The 26696-nt window shown below is 38.4% G+C and overlaps 1 protein-coding gene across 1 annotated transcript in view; it reads left to right on the top strand.

Annotated features, from left to right (window-relative positions):
* UVRAG (UV radiation resistance associated) overlaps nucleotides 1-26696 on the top strand; it is a 296340-nt gene that overhangs the window by 145445 nt on the left and 124199 nt on the right. The window contains exons 8-11 of the mRNA XM_004610830.2: nucleotides 5147-5273; nucleotides 16759-16843; nucleotides 18375-18462; nucleotides 19618-19678. Coding sequence (XP_004610887.2) covers nucleotides 5147-5273; nucleotides 16759-16843; nucleotides 18375-18462; nucleotides 19618-19678 — 361 coding nt within the window. The remainder of the gene's footprint in view (nucleotides 1-5146; nucleotides 5274-16758; nucleotides 16844-18374; nucleotides 18463-19617; nucleotides 19679-26696) is intronic.

The following is a 26696-nucleotide window of genomic DNA, read 5'->3' on the forward strand; positions in this document are numbered from 1 at the left end:
TTTTCATCAGTTTTTACTATAATAGCTTTTGAAAACACTGTTTTTTAAAAGAAAGTTTGCCCTTCATTTTCATAGTGTAATAGGGAATCAAACACTTATTTGTGGTATACTGGGGTAAGTGTACCTGGTTATGGTACCTTGGCAGAGTTGGGATTGCATTTGATGCCAATGTAAGGCAGTGCCAGAGATTGAACCCACAAGCTCATTCGTGCAAAGCATTGCTATTTTTAGGTGTGTTTTGGTATCTGATTGTGTCTAAATTTGAAGTTTGGTAATAACATTTAATACTGAGCATATTTTGATGTTCTTTTGTTTCTTTGGTGCGTCCATTGGTGGTTGGAGGCTAGTCCTGGCTCTCTGCCCAGGTGTGATTCCAGCAGTGCCTGTGATGACTCTGGTATCTTGCATATAAAGCATGCGCTTAGTCCTTGGTGCTATCTGTCAAGTTCCTTTTTTTTTCTGTTATTTTTGTCCATCTGTAAATCTTTGGTCAAGTGAGATATTTTGTCCATTTTTAATTTGGGTTATTTTCTTATTATTGAACTTTAGAGATTATTTTGTGCATAATTTGAGTAATTCATAAATGGTCTTCAAATATTTTCTTTCGGTTTGTGGCTTATCTTCACTTTTACCTAACAGCAGTTTTTGTAGGACAGAAGCTTTAATTTTTTTTTTTTTTGCTTTTTTTGGGGGTCACACCTGGCAATACACAGGGCTTATTCCTGGCTCTGCACTTAGAAATTACTCCTGGTGGTGCTCAGGGGACCATATGGGATGCTGGGAATCGAACCCGGGTTGGCCGCGTGCAAGGCAAACGCCCTACCCGCTGTGCTATCACTCCAGCCCCGGGAAGCTTTAATTTTAATGAAGGCTAACAGTTTTTTCATTCAGAAATTATTTTGTGCCTAAATAATCATAAATAAGTTTAGCCTAGATTTACTCCACTGTTTTATGCTGTAAATCAGATAATTTTTTTGTTTCACATTTTAGGTTTATGATTTGATTTGATTTAACTTTTTTAAAGAGTGTAAAATATGTATATCAAAGATTTTTTTTTAATAGTGGTTGTTGTTACTGCAGGTAGTTCTAGCCTCATTTGATAAAAAGAATATATTTTCTCTGTTGAATTACCTTAGAAAATTCCTTTGTCATAGAGCAGTTGACTATATTTGAATGCTTCTGTTTCTGGGTTTATTTGTATTCTATTGGGTTTGTCTTTTATCTATATTACACTGTCTTGACTTCTGTAAATTAATTTCCATATGGATCTGACCTGAAATACTGTCAAATTTTTCAACAATGTTTTTTACCATCAATAGTGAATTAGCTAGGGGCTGGAGCGATAGCATAGCGGGGAAGGTGTTTGCCTTGCACACGGCCGACCCGGGTTCGAATCCCAGCATCCCATATGGTCACCTGAGCACCGCCAGGAGTAATTCCTGAGTTCAAAGCCAGGAGTAACCCCTGTACATCGCCAGGTGTGACCCAAAAAGCAAAAAAAAAAAACAATAGTGAATTAGCTATTTGGGGTTATTTGACTTCCTATTTGAAATTTTATTTGAATTTGTTCATATACACGAAAATATCTTGCTTAGAATTTTACTGAACCATTGATTGTTGGGAAAAATCAGTATCTTATATAGTATTTTCTTCCTGTTCATGAACATAGACTACTTGTCCATTTGTTTGCATCTCCTGTGATTTTTGTTTTGTTTTGTGCCATAGCCAGCTGTTCTCAGGGCTTGTTCCTGTTCCTCAGTGTTCCACTCAGGGATCACTCCTGGCTGGCTCCTTGGACCATATGAGGTGCCAGGAATTGAACCTGAGTCAGCCACATGCCAGACAAACACGCCCTGCCTGCTGCTCTCTCTCTTTCTCTCTCTCTCTCTCTCTCTCTGGCTCCTCCTTTGATTTCTTTTATTAGAAGTGTATAGTTTTCTTCATGTAGATCTTACACTGTTTTTTTTATTTTCTTGCTGTGCTGGAGGTTGAACCCAGGACCTCATACATGCAAGGGGTGTGCTCTACTATTGAGCTCCATTCCTAGCCTTAGATATTGTACATATTTTCTTATATACATTGCACATATTTTCTTAGAATCATACCTAATTAATTTTTATGCTAATCAATAATATGGCTTTTATTTCAGTTTCTAATGTCCCTTCTTAATGCAAAAATTTTATTACTTTTGCTCAAAATTATGTGTCGCAATACATTACAGTTTTGCTTCTACAATTGGTGAACAATTCAAGGAATTTTTCAGTTTCTTTTTTTTTTTTTCTTTTTGAGTCACACCCAGCAATGCTCCGGGGTTACTCCTGGCAGTGCTCAGGGGGGCCATATGGGATGCTGGGAATCAACCCTGGTCAGTCACATGCAAGGCAAATGCCCTACCCACTGTACTATTGCTCCAGTCCCAGTTTTCAGTTTCATTTGGGGTTGGGGGCAGGTTTTATTTTGAACTATTTTCCATAAGCAATCATATAATTTTAAAACAGTTTTCTTTCTTGGGCCACGGAAATGATGCAGTGGTTGAGGTTTATGCCTTGTATGTGACTGGCCTTTTTCAACTCCTGGCATCATTTATGGTCCCCTGAGCACACTAGGGTGTGGTCCCTAAAAAAAAAAAAACAATTTTCTTTCTTTCTTATATGTATAGCTTTTGTTTGCCCCTTTTTTGAGAGGGGGAGAGTGGCTATAGCTTAACTAGGACTTTTAGTATATTCTCAGGAGAGGGGCTGGAATGATAGCACAGCGGGTAGGGCGTTTGCCTTGCATGCGGCCGACCCAGGTTCGATTCCCAGCATCCCATATGGTCCCCTGAGCACCGCCAGGGGTAATTCCTGAGTGCAGAGCCAGGAGTGACCCCTGTGCATTGCTGAGTGTGACCCAAAAAGCAAAAAAAAAAAAAAATTCTCAGGAGAGTGGTTATAGGGAAATCAATGTCTTGCTCTCCGAGTTAGGGAAAAAACTACTTGGTTTCTCACTATTAAATATGATGTTCGTATGGAATTTTATTTTTTAAAAAAATGAAATTGACTGTTTTTCTTTATTCCTAACTTGTTTTTATTATAAAACAGGTTTTGAATTTTGTTACATGTTATTTCAGCATCTTTTGATATAATTAATGACTTTTACTTCTTAGTTTTGTTGATGTACTAATTACTGAAGGTTAATGCTGTAATTTGACCATAATGTATCATTTCACTTGTACATTAGATCTGCTGATATTTTGTCCAGATTTTTATGCATCTGTGTTCATGAGAAATAATAAGATAATAAATGAATTTTATAGTGATAACTTTTTTGATATTAGGGTTATTAGTGAGAGTTATAGAATGAGTTAGAAAGTTATTCTGTATTTAAAGGACTTTCATTGTTGATTATCTAGATGTTTTATAGAATTCATCAGTGAAAATATTTGGGCCTGTACTTTCTGTTTAGGGAGTTTATTGATTTGACTTCCTTTTTACATAAAGGTCTATCCAGATCTCTTTTTCTCAGTATAAATTTGAATAGATTGTTTGAGGGAATTGGTACATTTCCTCTATGTCATCAGACGTGTGAGTATAGAGTTCTTACATGTATTCTTAAGTTATTATCTTCTCTACACAGAGCAATTGTGATTATTCTTTTATTTTTCTGGCTTTGGATTTTTTTAATTCTGCATACTAGCATTTTCTGGGTTGGGTTTTTTTTTTCCTTTTTTTCCTTCCTCTTTTATTATCCCAGTTCATTTTCTTTATTTGCTTATTTTGATATGGGGGCCACACTTTATTTGCTTATTTTGATATGGCAGTGCTCAGAACTTGCTCCTTGGCTGTGTGTTCAGAGGTCACTCCTGGCGTGTGCTGGGGTACCATGTGCAGTGCTGGGGATTGAACCCAGGTCAAGCGTGTGCACGACAAGTGCCCTACTCACTGCACTGTCACACGGTGCCAGCCTAGTTAATTTAATCAATTTTAATGACCCAATCAATGAGCCATGTTTTTGGTTAATTTATGATTTTTAAATTTATATCTTTGCAGTTTACTGATTTCTTTATTTTCTAGATTTATTTCTTTTGCCTAATTTGTGAATGTTTTAATTATTGTATCCTTGGACAGTTTTTTAGTCTGCCTTCTTTCTCCTTTCCTGACAGTACATGATGATAAATATTGGATTTTTTGGTATAATTCCACAGGTTCTATACAAAGATGAGCTTTTAAATATGTGTGTATACATATATATAGTGTATATATACATATATACAACACATATAGAATCTGTGAGTCTGTGTGTGTATTGTTTGAATTGTACATCTTTTATTGCAATTTGTTTTGATTCAACAGTCCTTTCTCACCTGTGGTCCTGTTAATGAACTCATTCACAATTTTTTTCTTAATTCCACTTATTTTCTCTTCTAAAATTTCCATTTTTAGAAACATTGCCTTTTTTCTTCACTGAAAGTATTTCTTTTCCAACATATTCTTTTTTTTTGTCATCCCCCGCCCCCTCAGTATACTTCAAGCATGTTCCTAATTGTGTGGGTATGTTTTGGATTGTCTGAGTGTGTATGTATGTAAAGGAGTGGAATTGCTATGTCATATGATACTTAAATTTTTATAATACTGTTTTGATACATAAGTTTAACTTTTTGTGAACTCCATTTCTTTATATTTTTGTCCTTTTGTATTATAAAGTCAGGCAAACCATCTGAGATAGTTTGAAGTATCTTTTAGGTACTTAGAAAGTACTGACTGCACACTAGATTTATTCCTCCAGTTAGTCTTTGTTTATATCTTTATTCTTTCCATTAAAATGACAGGTGCTGATAACTAAGATACCATTAGGTCTGGAGCAATAGTAGAGAGGTTAGGGCGTCTGCCTTGCACCTGGCAAACCCCTGGTATCCCCTGTGGTTCCCTGAATACTACCAGTATTGCCAGTGGAAATTCCTGATTGCAGAGTCAGGAATAAGTTCTGAGCATTGCAGGGCATGCTCCTACCCCAGCCCCCAAAAAGGATATCTTTAGATGAGTACTGAAGTATTAAAAGGAAGTATTAAATTATTGCTTGTTTTGATACAGAAAGAGTGTGGTTGTGTAATTATTCATAGTCATGACTTTTACATTTAAAAAATACACCCATTCTTTTATTTACTTAGAAAAAAGAAAGTGAGTGCTTGCAATTAAAAATTTTGGTGCTTCGGAATGAATTGGAAAGACAAAAGAAAGCTTTGGGACGAGAGGTGGCATTGCTGCATAAGCAACAAATTGCATTACACGATAAAGGTGAGTAAAACACCACGCAAAAGAAGTATAACCCACAATTCAGTAGTTTTCCTTTCTTTTCCATTGGCAGAAATCATAAACTTTGTATCTGCATGTTGATAGACTCTTTAATATTTTGAATTTTTAAGAGTTATGAAGGCGATATATATGAAAGATATGCAGATATACAAACTCTGTACACACACTCACACTCTCTCACTCAGGTTTTCTAAGTGAACTGCTACATAAGCAGAATCTTCATCAAATAACTGCATTACCAGGAGCCCATACCTCAGAGACTTCCTCATGTTCCATTCCATTTAGAGCATTCTAGGCATACTTGACTTAATATAACAAACGTTGGTTTTGCCCAATTAAAACCTTTATGTTAATGGCAAAATTCAATGTGTATATGTTATATGCTGACTTTTATTCAATATTTTTTTTGTAAAATTCATCCTTTTCTGCATCTAATGTAGTCTTGGTTCATTCTTATTGCCAATTGTAATCTATTGTGAATTTATGTAGTTCATACTATTGGCATCTCAGTAATTTGTAATTTGGGAATTATTATAGATAATACTTTCTTGAATATTTTAATGTATATTTTGTAGTGAAGGTTCTTATTCCTTTCTGTTGAATATAAACTTAGGAGCAGAATTACAGTCTTGGGATACACATATCTTCAGTTTTATTAAATTGTATACAAAAGTTTTCCAAAGTGATTGGGCCAATTTACTACCTCTATAGGGTATCAGATCTCTTGTCCCACATATGTGTTGGCATTTGATAAATTCTGTACTTTTTGTTTTAGCTTTCCTCTGGTGACCACATAGTATATCCTTGTAATTTTGATTTTTTGTTTCATTGAAAACAAATGAACTTGAACACTGTTTCATAGTTTTGTTTTGTTTTTTGCTGGTTGGGATACTGTCCTGTGTGGTCTGTTTCCAAATGAAAATACTCTGTTGTTGAAGTCTTTTGCCCAATAATATTAACTTTTTCAATGCATGAACACGAAGTATCTTTCCCCTTTTTTGTGCCTTCTTTGAATTGCTTCTTAGTGTCTTACTGTTTTCATTCTAGGGGTCTTTTTCTGTTTTGGTTTTATTCTTGGTTGCTTATTTGTTATTCATTACAACTGTGATGGCATTGTACACTTCTCTTTCAGATAGTCATTGCTAGTGTCGAGAGGCTGCCATAGCTGAAACATGATTTGTTACGAAGAGAATAGTATGTACGGGAGTTGGAGTGAGAAGTAAATTGTAGTATAAATAAAGATATTTACCTTAGCCATATCTTGAAAATTGAACTGTAGAAGATGACTAAGAGACCCAAGGGGCCAGAGAGATAGTACAGGAGTATGGTGCTTGCCTTGTATGCAGCCGACCCGGGTTTGATCCCCAGTATCTCATATGGTCCCCCGAGCACCACCGGGTGTAATTTCTAAGTGCAGAGCTAGGAATAATCCCTGAGCATTGCCAGTATGGCCCCCAAACCACAAAACAAACAAACAAGAAAAGAAAGTGGGTAGGTCTATAAAGGAATCCTGTTAGTTCAAGATAGTATGAAGTGAAGTCATTAGATTTCAGGGATGCCTAAGGATGTGATAATGTATAGAGTCATTATCTCTAGTATGGGAAATCAAAGTAATTAGGAAGTTATATTTGAATTGCTGTACAGTGTCAACTTGTGCTTTGTGGTATTATTTTAGAGTCAGTCAGATCTGTTAGGAAAATTCCTCTACTAATTTGGAACTTCCTGGAAAATTCCTCCACTCATCTGAAGCAAGTTCAGATAATTTAAATATTGAACAAAAGTGAAATTTCTCATTTTTTACAGCTGAGAAAAATGAAACTAAGTGAATTTAAGACTTGTCTAGAGTTCTGAAAATAGCATAGGCAGGATTTAAACCCAGATCTTTGATTCATATGTCCTTGGTTTTCCATAAAGTAGACTGCCTCCCCAAGGATTTGCCTGTTGTATTTAAGCAGTAAAATTAGCTCTGACCATCTAAGCTGTCAGGCCAATTGTGTAGTTATGAAAGGTATCAATTGCTTCCCATTGCCTGTTATAAGGAAATATATCAGTTCTTTGGGGAGAAAAAAATCTTCTCTTGGCACTAAATTCCAAGAGGAATTTAGCGTGCAGTTTCTTATGTGCAAGATATTAAATATCATAATGAAATGCAGTCAATTGCAATTTTGCAAAAGTTACAGCACGAAAGAGCTTATTAACCCTTAAGAAGAGCAGCATCATAAATCATAGTACAGAAAAGACATTCCTGCATGGAGGGAAACTAAAAGAGTTGGAATATGTTGCTTTTTGCTTATCTGACTTTATGGAGAAAACTTGAAAGAATGATAGTTTATTGGTTTAAACTGTAATTTTGACAGGAACTGGCCATTGGCCAGTCTGAGACCAAACTCTGCTGAGAGAGAACCTAAAGAGTGAGCTTTGTTTTGTTGTTGGAAACAAGATTCATGTTCTTTCTAGCTATTGGATTTATAGAAGACAGCATTGCATTTGGTTGTTAAAATAAAAGCGCCTGACTTGAGTTCTTGCTGATTAGAAGCACCATCTTAGCTAATGTAGGAGAATACTGATATATGTGTTAACAGAACCAAACATTTCTAAAAGAAGTTTTGTCATTTGCATTTATTTTCTATCCCTGAGTGATCTCTGCCTTGGGTGTAGAAAAATGAATTGCACTCACTTCCATCCTCACAATACAAGAAAGCTGGATATGATATTAGTTTGAATCTGTTAGTGGTCAAAGGTATCAAGGATCCATGTTGTGTGGTATGTAAGGAAAAATAGGAGATTGCGTCTGGAAACTGACTCACCAGTGGCTCAGCCAAGGGGCTTGAGGCTACTGTATTAGTAGGTAAAACAGTTCAACTGTAATTTCTAACAAATTGTTAGTAACCAAGTGTGGGCTACTGTAAGATTATAATAGCAGGCACAAGGTAGTTCACTCTGCCCACAGTTTCTCTGCATGAACCTTTTTTGTCTGTCCACAAATAAGACTGAAGTCAAGGCAGGAAATTATAGAAAACTACTGCATGGTTTGAGTCTGAAAGAGACAAGTTGTTATTGCTACTGCAATAAAAGTTTGATTTAGATCTTATTCCCCAACAAGCAAAGAATTAAGCCTCCAGGGAAAGAGTTGCAAAGTCTCTAGTCCCTAGGAAACCAGGAAGAACTATTGTCTCGAGAGAGAAAGAAGGCAATGTAACTAGGGTGCAAAAGGACCGCATTTATATTGGACCAGTATTGTCAGAAGTCTGTTGCTAGGGGAGGGACAGTATCATTGAGACAAACCTACTTTGATCCCTTGGACCCCAGTGTGTGCTGGGCTCAGTCAGTAGCACGTGAAACTCTCCCCCCTTCTCTCCAACTAGGCCAGAAGGCCAGTAACTCCAAGCCAAATAGCTTACCAGTCAGAGAGGCAAGTATAGGCCTCACACCATTTCTTAGGTGTTGGTTCCCACAGAATACAGAATGCTGAGAACAAAACAAGATCTTAGGAAACACCCTTCAGCAAATCCTCTCTTCCGCTCCCCTCACACAAAAAAAGGGAAAAGTTAAAGAAATTTGAAGACTGTACCTCAGTGTAAAGAACATGGTGGCCAAAAAGCCCAAAGCAGTTCGGTTTCTGAAAGGTTTTTGCTTTAGTTAAAGAAAAAAACTTTATAGTCAATATTCACTCTTGAATGAAAAATGAGGCAGGCACTCGCTTTTTTTTAAATTTATTTATTTTTAGTGAGTCACAGTGAGGGTACAGTTACAGGTTCACACACTTCCGTGCTTGTTTTTCCCTCATGCGATGTTTAAGAGCCCATCCCTCCACCAGTGTCCATTCTCCACCACCCATGAACCCAGTATCCCTCCCACCCCCCAGTCCCATCCCCCCCACCCCACCCCGCCTCTGTAGCAGAGCATTCCAATTTGATATCTCTCTTTCCTTTTGGGTGTTGTGGTTCCAAATAGGGGTATTGAGTGGTCATCCTGTTCAGTCTGTAGTCTACTTTCAGCACGCATTTCCCTTCCCACTCAGGATCTCCAATCACGTATTACTTGGTGTTCCCCTCTCTATCTGGGATGACTTTCCCCCAGCGTGTGAGGCCAGCTTCCAAGCTATGGAGCCAACCTCCTGGTATTATATATTACTATTCTTGGGTATTAGTCTCCTACAGAGTACGCATTCACTTTTGATCTATCATCTCTTTTAAGTTGGGACCACAAGGTACAATGCTGACTGGGGGTGGGGCAGGAGGGGGAGGGGGAGACCAGCGGATGAGGCCCATGGCCAGGCTTTGTGAGACTCAGTCTCAGCTGTGCTCAGGCTTACCAGGGATACTTGTGGTACTTCATGACCACGTACTTCTTTTTCTTTTGGTGGGGGGGGCGGAGTCACACCCGGTGATGCACAGGGGTTAATCCTAGCTTTGCACTCAGGAATCACTTCTGGCGATGCTTAGGGAACCATATAGAATGCTAGGAATCGAACCTGGGTCTCCCATGTGCAAGGCAAACGCCCAACCCAGTACGCTATCACTCCAGCCCCTACTGCATACTTCTAGGGATCAAACTCAGCCTGGCACACGTGAGTCATTTGTTCTGCTATTAGAGCCCTATTCTTGGTCCTAGTTCCTGAAAGTTTTAACTTAGCTCTCCAAATTAGAATGAATCATGCCCTTTCCTTTCTCTGTTGTCCATAATATTATGTTCAAAATTTAGTTAAAAGTTTTGAGGTGAAGGGAAAAGCAAAAACTAAACAAAAAGCCATCAGACTTCTTCCACTGCCACCATCACCCACAGCAAAACAGCAGAAGAAGAAATTTACAGAAAAAGATTCACAAGTGATGCAGTCTTTGGGGTTGTCAGAAGGAATTGAAAAATAAAATGATTAATGTGATCCAGAATTCGTAGAAAGTGGGTAATATACACAAGTGAAGCCAGAGAGGTAGGATAGTACAGTAGGTAGGGTGCTGCTGGCATTGCATGTGTCTGATCCAGGTTTGATCCTTGGCACCGCATATGATGTCTGAAACCTGTCAGTAGTGATGAGCATAGATCCAGGAGTAAGCCCTAAACACCACTGGGTGTGGCACAAAAAACAAATTAAAACAAACAAAAAAAAGCTTATAGAAACAGAGAGTAACTTTCAGTTGAGAATACAAATTATAAGAAATAATGTAGGACTGTAAAGATGGTAAAGCAAGTAAGGAAAGTGCATGCCTTGCTCATAACCCACCCAAGTTTGACCCCTGTACCACATATGGTTTCCTCGAGCAACTAACTCCAGAGGTGCTCCCCAAGCACAGAGCCAGAAATAAGCCCGGCACAGTACTGGATGTGTAATCCAAGCAACAACAGCAACAACAAAACATCAAAATTATAATTAATTTGCTATAAATTAAAACAGTAACCAATAAATTCCTTTGACATCTCTAATTTGATATAATTGAGGGAAGTATTAATGAAGCTGATGATAATGCCATAGAAATTACTCATATTGAAACATGGGCTCTTTTAAGCAAAACTTAGAAATTCATTATTATCAGTCTTTTTTTTTTTCTTTTTGGGTCACACCTGTGGATGCACAGGGGTTACTCCTGGCTCTGCACTCAGGAATTACCCCTGGCCGTGCCCAAGGGACCATACGGGATGCTGGGATTCGAACCTGGGTCGGCCGCCTGCAAGGCAAACGCCCTACCTGCTGTGCTATCACTCCAGCCCCCATTATTATCAGTCTTATGCTTCAGGAAATATTAAAGGAAATTCTTCAATGGAGCATATATGATGCCAGGCAGAAATTTGATTCAACCCACAAAATACTGAAACACCCAGAAATGATTAAAATGAAAGTCACATAAAGATATTTTGTTGTTGTTGGTTTAAATTGCTCTGAAGGCAATTGATTTTCTAACACAAAAAAATAGCAATGAGCTTGAGTTAATAACATGCATATAAGAAAATATATGTAAAGAATTGCATAAAAATATATGAAGAAGGGATCATAAAATAAAAGCAAAATATGGGGCTAGAGAGATAGTACAGAGGTAAGGAACTTGCCTTGTATATGCCTGATCTGGCTTCCAGCATGGCCATCCTGCATCCCATATGGCCCCCAGCACTGCTAGGAGTAATTCGTGAGTTCAGAGCCAGGAGTAACCCCTGACCATCATCAGCTGTGGCCCCCAAACAAAAGCAAAACAAACAAAACCCAAACAAAATTACAGATTAAAGACAAAGACTATATTATATATAAAACAGCTAACAAAGTGATAGATTTATAATTGGAATATTATCGATGATTACGTTAAGTATAAATGGTCCAAGTCCTCAACTGAAACAGATTGTTTAGATTTACGTTTAAATACTAAATAAGTGCTACATAAAGGAAGCCCACTTTTAATATAAAGATATGTATACGGAAGGCAAAGGAACAGAAAGGGCACACCAATCAAATATTAATCAAAGGAAGCGTAGAATGGCCATATTAGTATCAGTCAAAAAAAAATTCAGAAATGGGGTTGGAGCAATAGTACAGCAGGGAGTGTGGGGTGGGGGATTTGCCTTATACACAGCCAATCCAGGGTTCATCCCCAGTGCTCTGAGCACTGTTGGCTGTGGCCCCAAATCAAAAGAAGGGAGACCAGGTGGGGGTGAGGGGCAGGAGCCAGAGCCATAGATAGTACAGAGAATAGGGCTTTTGCCTTACCTGCAGCTGACCTGAGTTTCATCCCCAGCACCCCATATGGTCCCCTGAGCCCACCCATAGTGATCCCTGAGTGCAAAAAACAGGAGTAAGCTCTGAACATTTCTGGGTGTGGCCCCAAAACAAAAATTAACATAACAGCTCACATAATATGTATATACATGCATACACACTGATAGTACTGATAGAACTGAGAAAAGATACACAGTTATAGTTGGAAACCACAATATGCATCTCTCAATAATTTAGGTTAAGTAGAGAGAAAATCTGTGAGGCTAGGAGACCTTTCCAACATTCTCAGATGAGAACTGGACCTAACTGGACTACTCCACTGAGCACCATCATAATATACATTTTTATTTCAAAGATGCTTGGAACAGGTAGGACATATTTTATATAGAACAAACAATATGAAAGAACAAAAATAGCATGAATTACTGTCTCTAAAAAATAAAAACAAGCTCGAAATTACTAACAAAAAGGTAGTTGGAAAATTCCAGATATTCAGAAACTGAGCACACGCATACAAAGCATGGATCAAAGAAGAATGAGAAAGGTTAATTAGAAAATAGTTTGAACCAAATGAAAATATGACAGTATTTAAAGGTATATATACTTAGAAGGAAATTTATAGCAGTTGATGGTCATATTTGAAAAGAATTGTGTATAATCTAAGCTTCTACTTATTTTTAAAATTTTATTATTGGGGGCTGGCATACCCAGTGGTGCTCAGGGAATACTCCTGATGCTGCACTCAGGAATCACTAGTGGCAGAGCACAGGGGACCTGATGGGATGCCAGGAATCAAACCTGGGTCAGATGCATACAGGGCAAGCACCCTACCTGCTATACTATCTGTCCAGCACATAGCTTGTACTTTAGCAGCTGGAAAAGAAATTGAGTTCAAACAAAGCAGAAGGAAGGATATAAGAAAGGACAGAAATCAGTGAAATTCAAAGGAAAAGGAGTGAATACCATTAAAATTAAAAAGGTCTGGGAAAAGGTCAACAAAATTGGTGTCTCTAACTTGACTGAGCAAGTGAAAGTGGAGAATACCCAAATTAAAACTGTCGGGAATGAATGCCATTACTATACATCCTGTCGGGTTAAAATATTGCTGTACAATTTTAAAGATAATGCAAGGACATAGAAGTAAGGCTGAAGAGTTCCACCGACCCAGTCTGAAACCACTTGTGTACCAGGAGTTATATTTAGCAATGAATTTTTAATAATTGAAAAATGAAAAGATTCATGATTTCTATAGCTAGCTAATGGAGAAGGGAAAGTTCTTGCTTAGAGAAAAAATGTATCAGCATAGCTGATAAATATGGAGGTTATAGTGAAGAAGGAGTAAAGTTAGTTTGGAACCTGTATAGTAAAGATTGAAGTAAAAAATACCAGTTGATGCCAAATCGAAGGATAAGCTTAAAATGCTTATTTTAAGGATGTATATGGACATTAAAGATGGAGATTAGTTTTTCAATGAAATTATCCTTAGGAAGCAACCCCAAGTGTTAAGGATCTGAAGAAATTGAAGACTTCTTTCTTGCACCTGAGTATTATGTTGGCTTATGAAATCATAATAAGTTATAGATTGAGTTTTCTAAGATACCTCTTAAAACTTAGTTCTTGGGGCCAAAGAGATAGCCCAAGGAGATGAGCATGTGCTGTGCATGCATCACGTGGTCCCCTGAGAATGGGTACCAAGCTGAGAGTAACCCCTGAATACCATCAGGTGTGTTTCTCAAACCAAGACAAATAAGGGGTGGGGCGACCAGGTCCATAGTACTTATCTGATTCTAATTCAGCCAAACTCACTGTAATTCCAGAGTAAGGTATATTACCACTGGACAGAAAAACGAACCTAAAACATTTTGGAGAGGTTGTGCCTGCTTGCATTCTAAATCCTTAAAGAGTCTGTGGGTGGGCCAGAGTGACAATATATAGGGGTAGGGTGTTTGCCTTGCACATGGCCAACCTGGATTCAATCCCAGCATTCCATATGCCCCCCCCCCCAGCACCATCAGGAGTAATTCTGAGTGCAGAGCCAATTTGCTGTGCCCCTCAAACAAACTACAAAAGCAACAAAACAAATAAAACTCAGCTTGTGGGAAAACTATAGCCTCTCAGCTAATCTCTTTATTTGTGGGTGGGTGGAGTAGGGATTTGAGCCACACTCAGCAATGCTTAGGGGCTACTCCTGGCTCTGGATTCAGGGGCCGCTCCTGGAAAATGTTCAGGGTTGCTGGTGTTCAGATGTGATTCAGCCACATGCGACGCAGGCACCAGAATCCCTGTGCTGTCTTTCCAGTCCCGTGTTGTGCTTTCATTTGGAAATCATTTCAGATTTCTAGAAAAACTACAAGATAAAGAGTGTGCCTATATCCACCCAGATTTGTCTCTGAACAGGTCTCTTATCTCTTGCCCTTTTGGTATATTGGCATGTTTTGGTTTGCCTTTTAAGTATGTTCTGAAGGAAACTTCAAAGTGATTAGGAGGAGTATATTTGCATTTTAAGGTCCAGGCCAGGTCATTTGTACTTGTGATCTCACTAGCAGAGTTGAGGTGAATTAATTTTAAGTTATAGAGATAATTGGGATGTGGAATAAATTATATCCAAATCTGTGTAGTAATCGCATTATTCATGTGGTTTATGGTAAAAGGATGTGGGTGATGGGAAGAGTTTAATCAACATAAATCACTGAGATGAAGATGTGAAGGAGGAATTAATTTTGTTGCTAAAGCTGTCTAGTTGCCATTGGGTGAATTCTATTCCAGAGTAGCGTGTCAACTGATTTGGTCAGTAAGTACAGTTAAGGGAAAAGATTTTTTTACGTGGTGCTGGACTCTAGGCCTTTATTATAGTTTGTTTGATTGCTAGTATTCAGAGATGGATCAGGACTCATGTGGCCTAACACGGACTATTTTTATCTTCTTCTGAATCAGTTTTGTGAAAGTAAATGTTAGTGCTTAGAACTGAGTTTACCCCCAAGAGGAGGGAGTGTGGGAGGAGATGGCAGATGTCCCATTGGTTATTGGTGGAGCAAAGCTGACCTCTGGTGTGTGTGATGACAGAACACAGTATGCGTGGAACTCTGCCACTGACATATCGTACATCACTGTGCCTCATTACAAACTGAGGTATGCATGGGGTTCTGTCATAAACAGTATTATAAATCACCGTGCATCATTAGACTGGTGAGGTGCTAAGGTGCAAACTGTATTTTGGTTATTGAGTCTATTTCTTGTTTATTATGAGAAATGTGCTTAAGGGTAGATTTTCCTTTGGATCATAGTTCATGAAACTAAACTCTTTTGTAAGATCTAGAACTTAAGTATGAGTAAAAATTATAAGACTAAGAGATTCTAAGGGCCGGGGTATTATTTCTACAATTAAAGACCACCGGAGGTATTAGGCCTGGGTAGTCCGTACCTTAAGAAGCTTTCACTTTCTCTTTTTCTTGTTTTTACATCACACCTGACTGTGCTCAGGAATCACTCCTGGTGGGGCTCTGGGGACCTTATGTGAGTGACCTTATGTGAGTATCAAACTGAACAGGATTGGCTGTTTGCAAACCCAGCACCATAACCCCAGTACTGTCTTTGGGGTGTAGATTTTCTTAAAGGTAGTTTTATGTTCATACAAAAATTGAGTGGAAGATAAAGAGATTTCTCATGGACCCTTACCCCCCACATGCTTTGCCTGTCATCCCTCACCCCACTACTGTTCCAGTTTTATAAGCCCAGGTGCTTTGAAAGTCAATCAGCCAGTCAGTCGTCATCATCATCATCATCATCATCATCATCATCATCATCATCATCATCATCCCGTTGATCGTTGATTTTCTCGAGCAGTCTCAGTAACATCTCCATTTGTCCTAGCCCTGAGATTTTAGAAGCCTCTCTTTGCTTGTCCTTTCCAATGGTGCCACATTGGAGGCTTCTTCAGGGTCAGGAGAATGAGACCCATCATTATTACTGTTTTTGGGATATGAATACACTATGAGGAGTTTGCGAGGCTCTCCCATGTGGGCAAGAAACTCTCGGTAGCTTGCCAAGCTTTCCCAGAGGGAGAACTAGGCCATAAGATATCTTCTGGGAGCTTGGTTTTATAGTCTCTGGATGTTGGCCATTGGTGGGATTACACGGCGCCGGGGGAAGTCTCTGGGTGTGACCGCCTAGCTACTGGAAAATGGGGAATCTGGGCAGATGAGGCCTAGTCCCGATCTGAGCAGGCTTGGAGGTCTCAGCCCTGGGTCCCACACACCTGGGTTCCTCTGCTGGTTCCTTCATGCATGAGGCTCATCTGAACGTGTGGAGAAGGGCCTTGAGCATGGCTGTGGCTAGGCTCCGGTGGTCTTCGGACGCAGAACTCTGCTCAGGGCAGGGAGGGAAACTGAAGCCCACCCCCTCCAAGGGGCCCAGGGAAGACAGCCAGGCTCGGGGGCAAGAGACTCTCAGCCAATCAATCAATCAATCAATCAAGAAAATAGTACTTTTGAAATCTTACCAGAGTTTCTTGTTCAGCTAGCCAGAAATCTGAAGGCAGAGCTCCTTCACTCTTGCAATAACCTGCATTAAAAACTAATCTAATAAATAAGAAACATTAGTTGTTTTTTTTTCTTTCCCTCATGAATCCCTGTGGGAGACCATTGCACCCAACCCACTACGTCTTTTTAACTTATTTCTTCATCGGTGAACTGGGTCCTATTTGTTTGTGATTGAACAGTCCTATCTCTTCTGTTACATCTGGAATTGTCTCCTTTAATCTCTCTGTAGGAAGTGCATTTTCCACTGAGCACCTCAAGCTTCAACACCAGAAGGAATCCTTAAATGATTTGAGAAAGGAATGTACTGCGAAAAGGTAAAGACAGAATTATTACGATTGTTGAGTTTACTTGGAAGATAGGATTTGGTAACATAACAGTTTTTAAAAGCAGTGCAGTGTGTATTGGTATTTCACACATCTGAGTGCCACATTAATTCTGGCACTAATAAGTAATTGTTATTAACTATGCCTTAATATGCACTTAACTATATCCTTAACTTAACTACACTTAACTGTATCCTTAACTATACACCTATTGTGTATCACGCACCATATGTTAGAGGCAGTTCTGAGAACTCCTGGTCATAATAGTGAATATGAAAAATACTATTTGGTTTCCAAAACCACAATGCTATGATTTTAAAATGTTTGAGTATTTTCCTCTTGCTGTTTGGTAGGGCCTGGGCTTTGCTCCTGTTGCGTGGTTAGGTGATATGGAAAGCACTGCAGCCCCTACATTATCTCCCTCAACATCAGTCTCTCCACCTGTATAGTCGATAGTATTTCTATTGGATGTCTTTTCTCAAAAATCAAGGAGCACGCTTTTTTTGCCATAATTTTTCCTTTTCCTTAAAAACCGTGGTGATTGTCTTGCTTATCTTCAGAATAACCAATAAATTGGCACTATACAGTTTGCTAGTTCAAATGCTCATTTTTAATTTGCTAATAACACTTGAATCTTGATCATTTCCCTCTTCATTTCTTCCAGAACATGCTTACCTTGTTGCTACCTTTATTTTGTTTTTTGTTTTGTTTTTTTGGGTCAGACCCACTGATGCTCATGGGTTACTCCTTGCTCCAAACTCAGTAATTACTGCTGGTGGAGCTCGGGGTGCCATATGGAATGCTGGGGATTGAACCTGGGTCTGCCTCGTACAAGGCAAACACCCTACCCACTGTCCTATCGCTCTGGTCCCTCACCTTTGTTCTTTCCTCCATCTTCATTCACTTTTTCTACAAAGTTAACCCATTGCATGCAGTTTCCTTCCTGACACGTTAGCAGTCAATGTTAACCCTCTAAAGAGTGTCTTGTCCAATCCTCTCAGTATGCAGGTAGGAGAGCCAGGCATTGGGGAACTATTATTTGTCCTGTTGAAGTCTTCAGTGGTCTCTCTGCATTATACTACTTATTTTATATTCCACTTTGACCTAGTTTTTTGTAACACCGTCTCCCCCCTTCTTTTCTTTACTGTTAACACAGTTGAAAGGATAAAATGTCCTCTAGTGTTTATCCGTTACCTGTGTACCTTGTATAGTTTAAAAGGAACACTGTAGTGCCTTCCATTCTAGCTGTCTGTGATGCTCCTGGCATATGCTGTCAAAGCTCGGTCGTTATCGTATCTCTTGACCTGGTGCTGGACTCTAGGCCTTACTTTATAGTTAGCTTGATTGCTTGTATTCAGAGATGGATCAGGACTCATGTGGCCTAACACGGGCTATTTTTATCTTCCCTCTGAATCAGTTTTGTGAAAAGAAATGTTAGAAAGCATGCAGTCAGCTTTTTACTATTTAATATTTATTATTATTACTTTTTTAAAACAAAAGTATTTTCTTCTTTCCTCAATAGAGAACTCTTTCTGAAGACTAATGCTCAGTTGACAATTCGGTGCAGGCAATTACTGTCAGAACTTTCTTACATTTATCCTATCGATTTGGTAAGTATAAAATAAAACCTTTTATTTTTAAAAATTGATGATTTCCACTTAAAATTTCCTCTCATCAGAATAATTTGTTGTTATTGTTCCAATGTTAGGTATCTATTTTAAAAATAAGTGAAAGCCATTTGGTTTGGGTGAGGAGCACCAAATGAGGGATGCTCACACCTGTGCTTAGGGGGCCTCGGGGCCTTTCTCTGCAGCACTCAGCCCAGAGTGGGGGCCTGACAGTGCATCATTCAGAAACAGCGGTGCTCTGGGCCCAGCGGGGCTATACTCAGCAGTGCTCAGGGCGTCATGTGGTGCCAGGCATTGAACACAAGGCCTTGTGCATGGAAGACTTATGCTCCAGATTATTGAGCTTATCTCTCTGGCCCTCTGATTATTTTTATTGTGTCAATATCAATTTTTGGTGAGATATACACATCTTTACCTGAAAGAATACCAAATTGCTGGGCTGGAGAGATAGCTCTAGGGATTAAGGCTCTTGCCTTGCACACAGCTGACCCTTGTCCAATTCCTCAACCTGCATATGATCCCCCGAGCACTGTCAGAAGTGACCTCTGAGCCCAACTGCTCCCTCCCAGATAAAACCCACCAAATTTGTTGTAGTTCCTTTAAGATCTTTCTCAGGAAACCTAATTATTAGTTACTATTTGGGGTACTTAGGCACAAATACATATTCACTGTTTTAAATACACAACTGCTAATTAAAACTGATTAGGATTCTCCTTTTTAGAGAACAAAGTGCTAAATTTAATGGCATTATTTCCTTTTTTAATGGAAAGGTTTAAAGGACTAATTTTCTGAGGCAAATAGATTGCTTTTAGGTTCCTTACACAATCATGTTGGTTTTGTTTAAATTTTTCATATATTGCTTTGAATTGCTGCTTTCCACGGCTTTTTATGTGATGCTTTAAATGTTTATTTTATAGAGAACTTAAGCATACACACACACACACACACACACACATAATGAGAGAGAATGGTGCTGTAATGCCTCAGCACCATGTACTCATCATCTCACTACAACAATTAAGAAAATGCTTTGATCTCAGGATAGTTAACACTGACCTGCTGAGTCTTTTGAGATTTGGCTTAGCTTCTTTGTTTTATTAATAACAAATTAATTTTAGTTTTGGATTCTATTTCTAGAATGAGCATAAGGATTACTTTGTATGTGGTGTCAAGTTGCCCAATTCTGAGGACTTCCAAGGTATTTCTTTCTTTCTACTTTTAAAAATTTGGTATATATGGCCCTAAAGCATGTTTAGTAACAGAGGTATCTTGAAATGTTGTTTCTTTATTATTTTGTCCAGAAAGGTTTGGATCTTCTGGCCTTCCCAATTTTAAGTACAAAGAGTAACATTCTTGATGTGGAAACATAATAGTAGATTTTGTATGATTGTGGACAAAAATTATTGGATCTTACATTTTTGAAATGTAAAAGAAAATAGTTTTTAAATTGGCTTTTAGACAATCACAGTAGGGTTCTTAAGAATATTATTAAAGCCCCTAATCTTTTGATTTGGTGTATTAGAAAATTTTCTGTATCTGGGAGCAGAACACGAAACATCTATCAATTCTATTGTTATTTAGAAAGTCATAATTTAGCTGGTGTAAAAGTATTTGAAATTTTGATTTTGTTACATTTTTGCTACCCAAGTCATTTTACTGTCATTTCTGTTCTCTTTCCATTATAATTTTTTTATTAAAGATGTTAGACTGGTCGTTGAAATTACTATATTTTAAAATATTTTTTAATCTTACCAGTATGCAAAAGGGAAGAACTTTCTTTATTTGACAGTTTGATAAAAAGATTATTTTTATTGTTAACAAAGTGGATTCTTTTCCCTAACCTCAACAATGAATTCAGATTTACTAGCTTTTCAGATTATTCCAAATACTAGTATGTGATCTACTTAGGAAGTTATCAGAAGTTACTGTCCCTAATTTTTATTGGAGAGTTCTCCTATTTCTCTATAAAGATAATTTGTGGTCCTTTCATATTTAAGACTATTTGAATTTATTACCTTTTTTGACTTGTTCAATAACCCTTACAAAAGTGACTGGGAAGAATATGTAGAAATATAGATAGAGATTAAACACCTAGGGAAACCTAAATTCAGGTCCTATAAGTATGTAAGATTTAAATTTACTTTCTTTTTTTATTTTGTTTTGTTTTGTTTTGGAGCCACACCCAGTGATGCTCAGGGCTTACTCCTACCCTGATTCTGCACTCCGTTACTTTTGGCAGTGCTCAGGGGCCCATATAGGGTGCCCAGGATTGTACCCTGGTCAGCCACGTACAAGGCAGGCACCCTGACCCTGTGCTATCACTCCCGCCCCTGAGTTCACTTTCTACTTGATAGCAAAATATTAATTTGTATCCTGTCTAGATTATTACAAAACAAGGGAAACTTTTTTTAAAAGGTGATAAAATTCCATTTTCTTTTTGTAAATAAGGTATTTAGTAACTGACTGAAACTACAGTGCTAACAATCTAGCTGAGATTTATCCGTTATCCATTGCAGTGTTTCCTTTAACCTTCATTCATAACAATGTGCTTTGGTGTTAATTAGCAAAGTTAGTGCCTTTCACCAAGGATACCACTTTTTCATCATTCATTCTTATATTTATTCAAAAATCCTGTTGAGTTCTTTCAGCCTGTGCTAGGTTCTCAGGAAACGAATATAATATTCATCAAGTGGAAAAAAAATAATCATCACCTGTATGACAGACCCTTTGTTTTGAGGATTACAACCTGATTATAAAAGGTGGTATATTCTATGCTCACAGGTACTGGACCTGTTAAGGGAGATAGCCAAAAAATGAAAGTATTTAATAAGCAGTTAAGCAGGCTATCATAGAGAAGGGGATGGTGTTTTAAAGCAGTTAGAGATCATACCTCTCTACGAGCGGAGACAAAAGCTTGAAGGCTGAAAGGAAGCTTCTCTGGCTCAGCTGAGTGGGGCTGGTAGCAATGCTCCGAGATTAAGCCCCAAATACAAAGGCTGTGATGAAGGAATGGGCCTGATATATCGATAAAACCTGGCCTAGAGAGTAGGTAAAATATAGTGAGCACTACATTTTGGGCAAAGCTTGTCATCTCTGAGCCTAACTTCTCTATAAAGTGAGATAATATCTCTTTTCATTTATTGCAGTGATCAATCAAAATGAGATAACATTTAAGAGCTTTTTTATTTTAATAGAGGACTTTCAACAAATGTAATAGAATTAGTTGCAAGACCTGTTTGGGCAGGGGAAGGCTGATTAGCTGGTGGTCTAGGGGTAGGAGAGAGGTTAGGCAAGTACTTGAAGCCAGTGAAAGGAGTTTTGCAGGTTTTTTTTTTTTAATCAGGGAATGGGAAATCCCCGAAACACTTCAAGAAGGGACTGATAAAAACTGATTTGTGTTGCTGAAGGTCAATCTTGGCTGCTAAATGCAGAATGGCTTAAAGAGAGGCAATAGAGGAAGCTGGGCTATTGGAATTGTCTGCCACCTTAATCCACTCTAGGATGTTTCTTGATGCTATTTTTTTTCCCCCTTTGAAGTGCTTTGCTTCCTGTTTTCTCATTGCTTTGCTAGCTCTCTCTGCTTTGTATGAATCATTTCTGACTTTTAAAAGTTAATTTTGCTTTTTTTATGAAGTTGCTGAAAAATGAAACAGGTGGTGGATAAAATCCAGGTTTAAATCTACTCATTAACCAGGTTTTCTAGCAATCAGAAATTTTAAGGAGTATTGGGGCCAGGGAGATGGCTCAAAGCTGAGTACATGCTTTGTGTGCTGAAAGCTCAAGTATAGTCTCCACCACCACATAGTCCCCTGAGCACCTCTAGGGGCCCCCCAAACTCTGCACCTTCTGTGCCCTCCAAATGCTGCAGAGTGTGCCTCCCAAAAAAACCCAAATAAGCAAAGAAGAAGCACTCCTTGTAGTATGGACTTCAAAATGTCGTATTTGCATTCTGCTGGGTCGGCCCTAGATTTACTGAATGCCCTTCTGTCATCTACTGTGCCAGGTCCTAGGGGATACACACACATATACACCCATCCTGCCTTAAAACTTTAGCCTAATTATGACCATCTAAATTGTAATCAAGCCAATGAAGAAATATTTGTTGAATTCATACTCAGTGTCTGATGTGTAAAAGTTTATCCTCAGTCACGGGACTCAGAAAAAGTGGAGTCATCAGTTCTGTCAGGAAGGGATCTGGAAAACCTTTACCCAGAAGATGATGCCGGAGCCGTCTAACAAGACGAAATAGTATTCCCCTGCTGAAAGAAGGCTGGGAAAGGAATGTTTTTAGGCTGGATAAATAAAAGCATCAGGCTTGATATTAATCTGGTTTATTTAATTCTCAGAACTGTGAGAATAAACTGAGAATTTCCATCTCTGGCAGGAGTAGGGGGAGAACTACACAGGATTTCTTTTTTAAGTTAGAAAAATTGAAACTTAGAGAAATGAGTTAATTTTTCCAAAGACTCCTGCCAGCCAGCAGCAGGGGTAAAGTCATCCCTTGTCAACCTGATTTGAAAATCCATATTATTCTTGTCGTGATGTAGTTGTCTTTCTTGGTTTGAATAATAACCCCTTCCAGACGTCTGACAACTTTTTAGTTTCGGGCTCTAGAGAAGCTGCCTCTCATGGAGATTAGTGAAGGAACCTCAAATTAATAATTGTATGATCTTCATGAGACCATGCTGGGATAAACCTCACACTGAATGGGTTGGTGATGTTTGGGAAACCTTAACAGTGGCCCAGAATTTGTGCTTTTCACTTGGGTAAGTCGTTATTAGAGTATGCCAAAGAAGCCAGGACACACTGGCAGAAAGTTGTCCGGAGAAGGGTATTCATTTGAGTTCCATTGACCGAGACGTTTTGCATTAAGAAAAAAAATGTTTGTGTGTGTTTTTAAGTAATCCATAACACGAGAGCCTTTTGTGGTAATGAGACCCAGATTTCCTTCTGTGTCTGTATCCCTTTATGCAGGCATGATTTCTTGGAAAGGAGAGTCCATATGTCAAACAGTGTCTCATTGAGAACATGGAATGATTCCATAGATGCTGTGGCAGTGATTAGAGTCTTAAATATTTTGTCCTGTCTGGATCAGTGGGTGCTTGATTCCTTAACAAATCAGCTGCCTCAGTGATTGGGAAGGCAGGATGGTAAGAGCTTTTAGATCACTTATTGTACTTGGATGCATTTAAATATTAATAGTTTATCCAACTTCTAAGTCAAAGGAAAATTTGAATTAACTTATAATGTCATAGCTATTGTGTGTTTGTGGGATTTATTATCATTGGAATTACCCAATAGCTAAAGTCCTGAGTAAATATCCACATTTTAAAAACAAACCAGAAATTATTATTGCAAGGAAACTGCAGATTTTGTTGGCTTTGCTCTTTCAGATTTTTTTTCAAATGAGGATTTTCCACTCCCTATCTGAATATTACAGTATATTTCTGTTCCTGAGCCTTTCCATGCACCCTCTCTACCTTCTTCCCATCAGCAAAAAAAAAAAACCAAAAAACCTGTGAGTTTTCCAATCTTTCCTGGTTGTATAAGAAACACAAACTTCTGCTCTGCATTAGGTGTTAGGGGTGTCGTTAATGCTTACTAGTAAAGCATACCCCAGAGAGACAGGTTTGGCTTTGGCAGGTAAAAAAGTCTTTGAGATCTTGGAATGCTGGAAACTTAAACCTTTTGGTGTTCTAGTTAAAGTGATTGGCAACAGAATGTGACATGTGAAGTTTAGTAGCCAGCAATAGCCATAATTAACCACAACAGCTCACATTTTCCCTCTGGGTGTTCAGTGGTCTTGGGGTGTTGAAAGTGACTTCCCTACCAGGAGGTGGGTTTCCTTTTGAGGATATTGGAATACCCTTGGGCCCTGTAATGCCTCTCCCGTGGTTCTTTTAAACTGCTTTTTAATATAAAGCTCCAATATTGGAAATCTGACACCATGCTATTTAACAGTGCGGCAATGACTGAACACTGGCCTGGAATGGGAAGCAGAAGAGGGCTTTGCAGTTGAGGTGGGAGGGTTTTCCGGTGATAAAATAACAATGGTCAGTCGGAATAGCCAAAATAAAAGTTGATTTCCAATCTTGTTTCGTTTTCAGTTTTTACTTTTTCTTTTGGATTTTCATGTACATACATAGGTTCCTCTTAGATGTCTTTTAACCTTTAAATATCAGAAAATTGCTTAGAGGGCCAAAGAGGTAGTAGAGTGAGTAGGGCTCTTCCCTTGCATGTGGCCAACCCAGGTTCGATCCCTGGCAGCCCATATGATCCCCTGAGCACCTCCAGGAGTAATTTCCAAGTGCAGAGCCAGGAATAAGCCCTGAGCATCGCTGGGTGTGATCCCAAAACAGCAACACAAACAAAAATTGATAATCTTAACATATGCAAATGGTATTCTTCAATTTTACCCCTGTACTAATACGGAAAAAGAAATGGATACTTGAATGCTTAGATAGACTTAAAAAATTATAGTTTGGGAAGGTAATTAAGAGATCTTGAGCCTCTTCCTGAGAATTTTTAAATTCTTTATGTCAGGATTAATAGAAAAAAGAAAGATTTAGTTGGACTCATAAAGTCCAAGCACAGTGTAATATTATTCGTCATTACTTTATGTCTTCTTCCTCTTTTATTCCATCAAAAGAAGTTTCTTAAAGACTAATTCTGACTGAGAGCAATATTATAAATTTGACAAATCCTATTCTTTATGAAAGAAGGATTGAACAAACTCTGATAGAACGTATAGTCTCATCTGTATTACTACAGATAGATATTTAGGAGCAGGATATAGTCTCAATTTTCTTTTATTCCACCATTCATGATTTTTACCATTGTGGTTTTGACCAGGCCACTAAACCAGGATCTCATTTTTCCCTAATGGCATCAGAATCAGTAATCTCTAAGCTTTCCTTTATCTCTTACATGATGATTCAGTTATAAGGTAATGCATTTACAGTATAAATATAATTTTAGTCTGTGGTACTGTGATAATACGGATTTTAACAAGTCAAGTACTGTGGTAGTCAAGGTATTTGTGTGGGACTAGTGCAAGAGGTTGTGGTCTTTAAAAACCATTTGATTCTTGTTACTTACATATGACAGTATCAGTTGACATGAGTGCTATTTTATTTTTTTCATCAGTTTGATTGACATCTTGAAAGAACATTGTCGGTTGAGAAATCCATTCCCTGTCAAGCACTGCACAAGTCATTGAGGACTCACTGACTGCAAATGTTCTTTGCTTTTAGTAGAAAAATATGAAGAAACCTAGGCAGCACATGTGTGTCATATGCTTTGTTTATTCTAGGCTCTGACATTTTAAAAAGTGTTATCGATTCTGTAATGAAGTTCTGAAATAGTGTGGTGGAATGCTTAAGGACAGAGCCCAGGGCGGCAGGCCAAATGCTTTACTAGTTAGTACTTTGGGGAGATTCCTTAACTTCTTTAAACTTTAGTCTCTTTATCTATTACATGATTGAAATAGAATATGAGAGTGATCTATTTAGTCCATTTAGTCTTTGTTGACAAATTGTGGTAATCTTAAATAAACTAGTCTGTTCTGGGTCTGAGAACAGAGTACTTTGATAATCTGATCAAAGAGAAGCCAGGAATCTGCTATTGTAGTTTAGGATGGAGAATTTACTAAAGCAAGAGATCAGAGGCTCCCAAAGTTACTTGGCCTAATGCCCCTTTCGTAGGGGGGAAAAGAGAAAGTCATTCAATACCCCCTGGAAATCTTATTAAGCAAACAAACAGCCTGACCTAGATCATTCCAGTGGCCCAAAGGGAGGGCCGGTGAGTGGTGGGGGGTGAGGGGTGTCAGTGTTGCCCACTCTGGGAAACACTGCAATAGTACATTATACCAGTGTTCCTTTCCAGAGAAGGAAATGCTTAGACAACGAAGTACAAATGTATTAATGTGAGAATGGGAAAATTTTCTCATAATTGAAGTTAAATTATGAGTAAATAATTGAACTCTCTTACAAGTCAGAAATAGTCAAACTACTGTCAGTCATTTCAGGCTTTGTCTAAGCAGAGATATTCCAGATTATTTTAAAGTGTGTGTGGGGTGTGTGTGTGTGTGTGTGTGTGTGTGTGTGTGTGTGTGTGTTTTCCTTCTTTGGGGTAATCTTTAAGAAAAATTCTTTGGAAATACTGTATACACCAAGTTTAAATGATGTGTTGTGTTTTTCTCAATGCTGAGTACCTGA

Source organism: Sorex araneus, chromosome X, assembly GCF_027595985.1.
Source record: "Sorex araneus isolate mSorAra2 chromosome X, mSorAra2.pri, whole genome shotgun sequence".
NCBI lineage: Eukaryota > Metazoa > Chordata > Mammalia > Eulipotyphla > Soricidae > Sorex > Sorex araneus.